This window comes from Parambassis ranga, chromosome 13, assembly GCF_900634625.1.
Source record: "Parambassis ranga chromosome 13, fParRan2.1, whole genome shotgun sequence".
NCBI classification, from domain to species: Eukaryota; Metazoa; Chordata; class Actinopteri; family Ambassidae; genus Parambassis; species Parambassis ranga.
In genome coordinates this window covers 7,124,580-7,134,672 of record NC_041033.1, presented here as the reverse complement: position 1 = coordinate 7,134,672, position 10,093 = coordinate 7,124,580, and the positions used below count along the sequence as shown (strand labels likewise).

At 41.1% G+C, this 10,093-nt stretch overlaps 1 protein-coding gene across 4 annotated transcripts; it reads right to left on the bottom strand.

Annotated features, from left to right (window-relative positions):
• Positions 1–8,359, bottom strand: ccnl1a (cyclin L1a). Of its 4 annotated transcripts, none has more exons than XM_028418862.1 (10): positions 8,048–8,359; positions 7,732–7,806; positions 7,175–7,284; positions 5,319–5,439; positions 5,081–5,145; positions 2,453–2,552; positions 2,241–2,345; positions 1,910–2,154; positions 1,737–1,823; positions 1–1,614 (listed from the first exon to the last, which is right to left on the bottom strand). In XM_028418862.1, exons 1-10 carry the CDS (start codon positions 8,285–8,287, stop codon positions 1,140–1,142), a joined length of 1,623 nt encoding a protein of 540 aa, XP_028274663.1. In that variant the 5' UTR covers positions 8,288–8,359; the 3' UTR covers positions 1–1,139. The 4 variants fall into 4 exon arrangements, 3 of the variants coding, with proteins under 3 accessions (XP_028274663.1, XP_028274664.1, XP_028274665.1); XM_028418863.1 differs by lacking the exon at positions 8,048–8,359 and adding an exon at positions 6,577–6,755 and having other exon boundaries at positions 7,732–7,763; XR_003671551.1 differs by lacking the exons at positions 1–1,614; positions 1,737–1,823; positions 1,910–2,154 and adding an exon at positions 4,600–4,613 and having other exon boundaries at positions 2,318–2,345.
• Between the last annotated feature and the right edge of the window lie 1,734 nt (positions 8,360–10,093).

Sequence of the window (10,093 nt, the reverse complement as noted above, 5' to 3'; positions counted from 1 at the left end):
TTCAGTGGCATAACGCATTTATTATGAATAAAAATTGGACATTAACACGTGCAGACTAAAAACCAGTGTAACAAATTGACAACCCTAAAATATTTTTTGAATCAAGTCTGCATTCCCTGCAGGAAAAAAAAAATCTAACCAGTTTCTTTTTTTTGTTGAACCGTATGAAATACAGCTTTGCAACGTACATCTGTCCAATAAAAAAAAAGAAAAGAAACAAAAACCACCAGTCTGTCAGTCCCATAATGTGCAAACATGTTGATCTTTCCTGAATGACATTTACATTTATTCAATCCTTCCACTGAGCAGCGTGCTTTTATAAATCAAAGCGTTCACATTTGGTCAGTGGACATTGATCCATCTTTACACTGTAAATAAGTTTCCTTTTCCCAAAAGTCAATAACTTTACATATAAAACAATAACACGAGAGTGGGCTAGATGATCGTTTGGAAAGTATGTATGGAGGTGATGAGAAACACAGGCCTGGGGTTGATGTCACACTGAGCTGGTACCTTCCCTCAAACAGGAGGGGGAAAAAAAGCTACATGCCAGGAAACCTGTCAACAGACCACTATGTTCTGCCTGGGTTCCTCAGATTGCCAAGTATGCTGCTAGTGTGTAGAGAAGACTCAAAACACACTCCATCACAGGCTTCTTGGATGCAGCTATGTGTAGGATTCCCAGTGTTTTCACTGGGACAAAAAGTTGCTTAATAATTTGTTCTACAAAAACCAAAGTAAAGACAGTAAACTAAATAGTACAATTTGAAGGGTCTGGTTAAGAGGCATGCAAGTTACCAAGAAACCAACCTATGGAGGATTGAGGCTTGACAAACAAATCAAACTTGATGTGTTCCCTTATGCCAGCAAACGGGCAGAATGCAGGTCTCAGTGTCATGATAATGCGGCACATTATTGGTTTGCATGTCATCTGACAGATATTTGGTTAGCCCCCTTATTAATTCAATTGTAACACAAATTAAACTGACATAACTCTTACTGGCAGTGAATGAACAGACTAGGGGGTTCATGCATTGCCGTTTATCGATGTCAGCACTAAGCATTGAGAGAACACATCAACTTGACCTGTGTATACTGAAAATCGTGTGACTATCGTCCCCAGAGCCAGTCTGTGTATCTCAGCGTCTGTGGCGGCTATGTCCTGAGTGCCCACCGCTGCCGTGGTGTTTGCTTTTGTGGCTACGATCCCTCTCCCTCTCCCTGTCATAGGATCGAGACCTCTCCCTCTCCCTTCTGTCTCCACGATGGCCACTTCCTCGCTCATGTTTGTGTTTCTTCGTAGACAGGTCAAACGAGCTGCGCTCTCTGTCTCTCTCCCGTTCTCTCTCTCTGTCGCGGTCCCTGTCTGCTTTGACTGGAGTGCGAGACCGTGACCGAGAGCGTGAGCGCTTCCTCTTGTGGCCAGATCCTCCACCGCTGTTGCTGTGACGTCCGCTGAGCTTTGAATCGCTGTTGCTATGGTGGCTGGACTTTGACTTAAGATGGGGGAGAAGGGGCGACGGCTGATGTCGCCGTGGCGTTGGGCTGCGACTGTGAGAGCGAGAACGTGAACGAGAGCTGTAGGTCCCTGAGCGACTGCGTCTGCTGTTGTAACTGTGGAAACCAAAGGGAAAGTTCATTTAATAAAACAAATTGTGAACACATCAAATACATTTGAAAGTTAAAGCTACACACAGAGTGACATCTAAATTAGTACTATTAATAAAGTGTCTTACTGTCGGCGGGGAGACCGCGATCTAGACCTTGAACGTGTTCTTGAACGCGAACGACTTCCACTCCTGCTGTTCACCTCCTTCCTTAAGCTGTAAGAAAAAGATCCAGGTTGTTGATTGTTGACACAGAAAAACCATCACATAACACAGCACCCCACTACAGGTTTGTTGCTTACCCGTTATGTGGACTCTTGAGCTGAGTCCTATTGTCAGGCTCCTTCTTAATAGGTTTGAGGGCTTGTGGGGACTTTTCTTCCACTTTTACTACATTTGGGGATGAGGGCTTAGAAGCAGGGGAGAAGCCACCCAGTGTGGAAAGCGCAGGGGTGCCATCAGGATTCAGGCCCTTGGCCTTCAACTTGGCCTCTGCCAAAAACACCTTCCTTCTCTCCACCTCCTTCTCCAGCTGATCATAGTTAGGCTGTGATGAAAGAAAATAAATTAGTCTATTTCAGGAGAACGACGTGTCTTAAGACGCACAAAAGTCTGAACAACAAATAAAATTACCTTCTTCCTGGTGTAGAGTTTAAGGGTGGTGAGGCAGATGTCTTTAATCTCATCTTCACTTGCTCCAAACAGCAAGAACCAATGAGGTCTGGATGGCAAAGGTATCTAGGAAAATCAAGTAAACATGTTCAGAAATGCCACAGGAACTACACTGTGTAGCTATAAATGTGTATGGTGAAGGTCAATGTGGAAAAAGTCAGCATTTCCTTTACCTGCAGAGCTCGGGCTGCGAGGTATATGCAGGCACAGGCGATAGTCTCAGCTTGGAACCTCACAAAGACATTTGTCCTCAGGCTGTCATTCATGTAGTTCCTATTAGGGCAGAAAGAACACAGAAACAAAAACATAGCATCTTCTCTACACAAAGGCAGTTAAACCAATACTGTCCTCCCCATCCAGGTGTTTGAAGTTGACCACTTCTGAACAAGTATTAACACTGTAACACCCTTTCATGGACTATTTGTGGATGGTTTTAGCCATGATGAATTAAAACAACTACAAAGTTTTCAATCACAGAGCTGAAGTGACAGATTTCCATCTGTCAAGTTTAACTTTGTCCATTTCTCTCTCAGGCATCCATGGAGTGCTGTACGTCACATACAAAGCATGAAAACACAAATGGAAGAGGTCTACAGATGTCCTGCGAAGACCATTTTACAACACTATGACCTCATAGTGACTAGATAACAACTAGTCATGACTAAGACAATGATGCATGCCTGTAGAGTGGGGGCACATGCAGGGATATAGCTCCACAGCATTCATGTAGAATGCAGCTGCTACTTTCAGTTAGTTCTGAAAGGAACAGGCAGACACAGCAGGGATAGTGCCATGCAGCAACTAATTTTTGGCATCGTCAGTGGCATGTTTAAGTGCTCCAAGCGCAAATGGTCCAAATAGTCTTTCAAAGAACTTCCAGCTTTTCTTATGATATAAAATGTTCATATGAAAAGCACCAAATAAAGTAAACGTAAACCCTAAATTTCTCTGCACATCTTGCAAACATGACAACATAAATTCTACTATAACAACTGTGGGATTATATGTAAAGTCTATTAATGGCCAAAGCAATATCTTAAGCATTAATACTTTTTGCTAAAATAACTTGTTGCAACAAGTCTGCTATTTTTTTGCACAAATAGAAATAAGCAGAGAAGCTGTGCTACTATCAACCTACACAACAGCAAGAGGAAGACTGCAGAAACAGTCTTTCACAGAGAGCTAGCCTATCAGAAGCAGCCGAAAAAGAACCAGGTGAGAAACTACATCATGCAATACAAAGTCTCAGACAAAAGGAGCTGGGACTTAGCATAATAGGTCCGTTTGCATGGTAAGTACTGTGACTGTCATGATCAAAGGGTTCACCGAATAACAGCAACTTGGTCCCATTTAAACAACCTGAAAGTGAGCCCCATAAGACCACTGATTTCATTCCACTATTTGTTGTGGTTCATCTTCTCTGAAAGTCATTAGGTGCAATCTATGCCACTACTCTGTATGCCACTACAGAAAAATCTCTGAGCTACAAAACTTTTCTGTCAGAGGGCTTTCTAGGACATTGGTTAAATGAGATTAGCCATTAAGAGTGGATTAGGAATGACGAAATGGCCAAGTTGTGAATAAGGCGAGTACAGGGTGATGTGACCATCTATGTCCTTATGAAACATAGAAGCCAACAAAAACAAACGACATGTGAAAGATACCAAAGCTCTTAACGAAAACTATCATGGTGACACTTTTCCATACAAGGTGCCCTGTGTCTATCTTATTTCAAGAAATGGCTTCCTGCCTAACCTGCCTTCTACAAATGACCTGGCCTACTCTTTTGACAGTTCAGTTTGAAACTGCTATGCCAACGCTTCTACAGATAACACATTGCCGTTGGATTCTGAGTGCTGCGTGGGTGAGACAGGTCCTTGGAGGCAAAACCTGAGCACCGGATCAGCCTGTAAGATAGACACATGTCTGGACACCACGTCAGTGGGGGACAAGACACAGTATTCTACTGTCAATATATAAATAGGCAGGTAAACTGATCAAAAAAGTTATTCTGTTCTGGCTATGTTTACTTCACGTCTAAATGAAAGTAAACTAGAAAAAGTTTCAAAATTAATCTGTAGCTATAAAAAATAGAATTACAATTAAAAAGCTTTGTAGCAAGACCAAAAATACAAATCCTTTTGGACACCCAAGAGAAAACAAGATGATGCTGGCTGTTGGAAAAGGCCCGCCTGCCCCCATCAGTGAATCTCGGCATTGGGATTGGCTGTCAGGAGAGGGGCAGCCAGCCAATGGGGAGAGCTTCCTGAGGTCATGTGGTTGGAGGAGGCAGAGTTCAGAGGTTCTTTATGTGACTTACCAGCATGGACTACCCTTTAATCAAAGAGTAGAGAGAAAGGACAAAGTTAAACCAAGTTCCCTGGGCACCGCAATTAAACAGACTTTAAAGCAAACCATGTAAGGGCAGACAAGAGAAGACAAGTAGCAGGTTTTCAATACAACAAAGTGCTCCTTTAGGGAAAAAAAGAAGGGGTGGATGGGTTCATGTGGACTGAGGCAATGTCGCTGTCAGACCTGGGCAAAATAGTTGTTGAATGCTTTTTTAAATTTGTGCCATAAAACACAAGGAGCACTATAGTATCACTTATCTGATAGGTGTTGTGTCCATTTATGGGTCTCTCCTATGATCCTAGCAGATAAATCAAGTGCTCTTCAGAAATTCAACCATTTGAAACTCGTTCAACTTCATCTTTAGCCCAGGTCTGGTGGCACTTCTCCAAGACATGACACAGGTTGCAGCTGTGGGGACTGGTCAATAAAGAACTACAAATGGAACTTACCAGGCCGTCTGGACCAACGTCTGGTTCTTTTCACATTCCAGAACTTGAAGGTACATGACAATGATCTGAAATCAAACATCCAGTGCATGTTAAAACACTGAAATAATCCCTGGAACACAAACCTTTGCTGAGAAGTGACAGTAATGTGCTCATGCTTCGTCCTATATGGGTGAAGCTCAGTTTGAATACCTGAACTACTGTTCACTACTCAATATAAACATGAGTGACTTGAACTCACCTTGTGAGGATGCTTGACATGGACACAGAAGCCCAGCTCCTTTAGGACCCGCCGCTCCGCTTTGATGACTTGGTTTTTGGTATTTATGTAGTTCTGATCAAGTATCAATGAACTTGGAGTCCTGGTTTGTAAAGGAATCAAAATAAAATAATATTTCCCCCCTTTTCGTAATGAAAGAAAAGTAATACAAAGATAGTGCCCTTCTGAATTCTTGCACTCTCTTCTTTTTTCCCCCGTTTCAACCAACTCAAAGCAACAGGTTTAACTGTTTGCATGCCTGACAATTTGCTGGGGTTTGTTGACTCCTGTGGTCTCAGCGAAAGCTTGTGGAATATGTAGACGGCCCTCGACCTCAATCACCTCGTGCCACAGCTTTGAAAGAAATATCAACTTCGATCACCCTTGACTTCATAACTTCAATATACAAACTGTCTTCAAAGTAGGCCTATGACTACATAATAAAAATATGCATCCACTTAAGGGTTCCCTAATCTCATGTACTGTACATACATACTAAAAAAGCTCCAAAATGCTGACTCAAAGAAATAAAATATACATCATCAGATGCCTTGGGAGACATTTGATGAAGATGCTATTCGTGCAGATCTAGAGCTAAAAAAATGATCTAGAACTAAAAAAAAAAATGATGAAAAATCTAGATGCACTCATAGCTTTAATGTTCATGTCTCATTAGTCTCCTTTATGTTAACCAGTCACTTCCTGAATTGTGTACATCACAAGAGCTGACTTATCAGCATATCTCAAGCTATAAATGGGACATTAACCTTTTCAGAACCAGCAAATGTACTCTGGTGTCTCAAGCAAAGTTTATATGTGAATGTCATGCACAAACCACATGCATAAAAAACTCAAAAGGATCAAAGTAAACTATGAAAACAAATCTACTTCAGGGATGTTACCACTATCAGTACCCTTACTTTACTGGCCACAACAGTAAATAAACCCAAACTAATAGAGGCTACATTACATGCACCAACCCTAAACATAACTTATAATGAATACATGTAACCAATTATTCCTCCAGCTTCATCAAGCAAGGTGATATTTCTCAAAAAGCCATGGATCACAGCAGGTGAATGGGCTATTGCTCATTTCATCAAAATGCATGGTGAGGAGCAGTCAGAAAAAGAAACTACATTACCCAATGGTCCGCAGAAAGACGGACAGTTACCCAAAGCTTAAGACTGAACCACAGGAGTCCTCAAGGTGCCCCAGGGGCCAAGGACCTTCGGCCAACCTGTCTTCCCCGATCCCAGTGCCCCGCGGTGGCTCAGACCACGGGAGTCTCCCACAGGAAGGGGGTGGGGTGGGCCTGGGGGAGGAGAGAGGCCCCCCTCGCATCATGGTTGTCATGCCGACCGCTTCATCTTACGTACCATTCCACATCACCCAGGCTTTGGTAAATGTAGCTGGTCGCTGTTAGTTGGTTGCAAGGGAAAAAAGAAGCCAAGTTAATACCAAGGTCTACAATATTGACATGAACAGACTTCTATGAAGACAAAAGGCCCCATCAAAGAAGATGTGCCTTGTCTTACATTTTTGTTTAAATGAACTCCATTCTCTGAAGCCAGATTGTAGAGAAATCAATTTCAGTGTAATGTCAAACTGATGTTATATGTAGACAATTACACTTCTGAAACTACCAGTGAAGCGGAAACTGAAAGGTTTTAAAATGGTTTAGAGTACATGGATAAACAGAAGGGCACTTTCACAGGAAAAACAGAGCATCATACAACATTGGATAAGAACAAAACAAAAAAAACACAATGCGGCATGTTCCATGTGACAAACAATGTGTTAAATTAGAAAATTCAAAATTCAACGCTGATACTTACTTTTTGCCCCTGATCTGCCTCAAATGGTGGAAAACATTGATGACATCTCGTATTCGCCTTGGTGCTTCCTCAATCTTAGAGGCCAAGTTGATACATGCCATAGCCACAATCTGGAAAAATACAATCACAGTGGAAAGTTGGAAGGAAGAACAAGAGAAAGAAACTTTAGACATGCAACCATAGGAAGAGCACTCCAGTGTGACAGAGTTGGGCAACATGACAAAATATGTAACAAGAATGGAGATTACATTAACTACATTTATACAAAGTGATGTCTGTCTCAGTGAGCATGTTACTCCGATAAATACTTTTAATAGTTTTTATTTTACATAAGACACAGACACATTGTTCAGACAATGACAGGTTGAGTTTTGAATAAGTTCATAAATTTAACACACCTTACGCAGTGTTATTGTAACGTGTTTTACTTCGTGTTCATCTTAACACGAAAACGGACAGCGTGTTGACAATATGGCTGCCGCCAACGTAACTATAACGTTATGCTTTGCTAACATCATTAGCCTACCGGCAGCTTACCAGTCCAGATACAAACTTACCTCAAAGCTGTGCTTGACAAAGGATTTGGAGTAGAAGAAACGATGAAAAAGCACTTGGCCTGTTGCCATAGCAACCTGTCCAGAGAAATACAGAAGACAACATTTGTACTTCGTCATGTGAAAACAGGCCTAACCTTGCACAATGGACCGCCGCCATTTTAACGCCACCACGCCAACGAGCTAACATTAGCAAACTGCTAATATCCAGGCCGTGACACATCTGATATTTATATAGCTATGAAATGTGAACTGTTGTGGGTACATCTAGTAAAAACAAATGTGCTTTACTGCGTTCTAACAAATCAGTGCGGATTACCTGAGGTAACCGAAGAAGAATGCCCGCCGACTGAATTAGTTCACATCCGAGTATGCGAAGGTCGGTCTCCGTGTTCAGGTCGAGGCCGTCGAGCATCGACGGTGTCGGAGACAGCCTTTCCTCCGGTATAAGCGAGTTATCTATCGTAAGGCAGACTTCCGAGTAAACTTTATCACCAATGAGAATGCCATCGTTGTTAGTAGATGCATTGGAAGATACAGAAAGAGGACCTGCGGCCATCTTCACTCGAAAGTTAGCAGTTACCAGCTTCAGTTCAGCCTGCCTCGACAGGACGACGGCAGCGCAGGGTTCCTGACAAAGTATGACGTCAGCACACCCGCTAAGACACAAATGTTCGTACACATCCGCGGTGGTAAAATAGTTTCGGAAAAAATCAAAAAAGCAACCTCTGCTTTTTAAGTCACACACTATTACTGTAACAAGTACGGTGTAATGGTTTGGTTTATTTAGTTATTAGTTTATTTCTCCTTCATCAATTTTCTTTTTCAATTTTGTAACAAGTCTCACATTCACAAATTAAGTACACACTGCCAAAATAAATGTATATTTATCTACGTAATATTTGTACACTGTCACAAAAATGATACCTACTTTTGTTTAAAATTTTCTTTCATCGCTGAAAACGTCTTAAGTATTAACGTATAAAATCATCTCTAAAAGGCGTCACAGCTTATATTTTGTATACTTTTATCATCGTGGTCGTGTCTCAAGTTTTTATATTTTCGTCGTCACCCGAAGGCAGCACCAGGAAACCGACTCACCACCGACAGTTTCTGTGACGTATTTTTACGGAAAGTCCGGACTTCTCACTACTACGTCTGGAACATATCCATCCGCCAATTTAAACCGAAGAAGGAAACAGGACAAAAACAGTTTACGAGATGATTTTGAGATGTGGAAAAACACTGTTTATATGTTCTACACACAGTTTAGACTGATTTTGTCATAGCTACTGTCTATTTAGCTGTTTAAATACAAGCAACAACTTTTTTCAGGGCAGGGGGGCGGAGGGGGGATTTATATTATTCTACTATTTTCTGAACATATTTTAAAGCCTCTTGCTATATATATTGTGTGTATATATTGTGTGTATATAGTGTCAAAGAAAGCACAGATCCTTAGAACAATCAGTACAGGAACACAGTGTTCAGTCACAATTTAGCCCTTGCAGTAAAGAGAAATGAACAGCAGAGGAAACTAGAGACCCACCAGTAAATGAAAACTGAAAAAAAACGTGGTTGCCCCAAGTGAATCAATGGGCATCCTGACACAGAATCCCAGTCAACACCCCAATGCTACAAAGTCAACTGCAGGCTTCACTCTATTAGTGTTTCATCCACATTTACAAACACTTCCATTCTATTCTGCTTTTCTGTTTTACATCCTGTATGTCAACCTGTCAAAACCAAAGTTATTATTACGATGATGATGATGATGCTAATAATAAATATCATAATATTTTTATAATAATTAATAATAATTCTAATAATAATAACAACAATCATCATCATCTTTTTAATTACTGTTGTTTTTGATGATAATTGGCTCTATGGAGGAATGTTATCAATTTCTTTTCATCAAAACATCATTATTACTTTATTTTTTCATATCTGGTGTATCACTGGACTGGGTTGCTTTATTCTCACATGATGTATTTTCCTAAATGAGGTTTTATCAATGAAACTAGCTGATACAAAGTGCAGGCAGTTTCACAGTAACCTTCCAAAACTGCAGAAAAACATATAAGATTTAAGATTCAAAGCGTTGCACAGTAAGGAAACAGGTTTCCCTGTACGATGAAATTCCTACTTTGCTGTCCACACTGAATGCCATAAAAGGTAAAATAATAATATAGCAACTTGCTGTGTGTAGTGCGCAGGGATAGGGTACACACACCTCACAGTGATCTGAAGCCCAACCTTTGGCATGGTTGGTTATTTGTATACTTCTGCACCCATTGTAAGCAATAACCTTCAGCATGTAAACACAGCAAAAGGGTCTACTTCCATGACCTGTCTGAGGGTC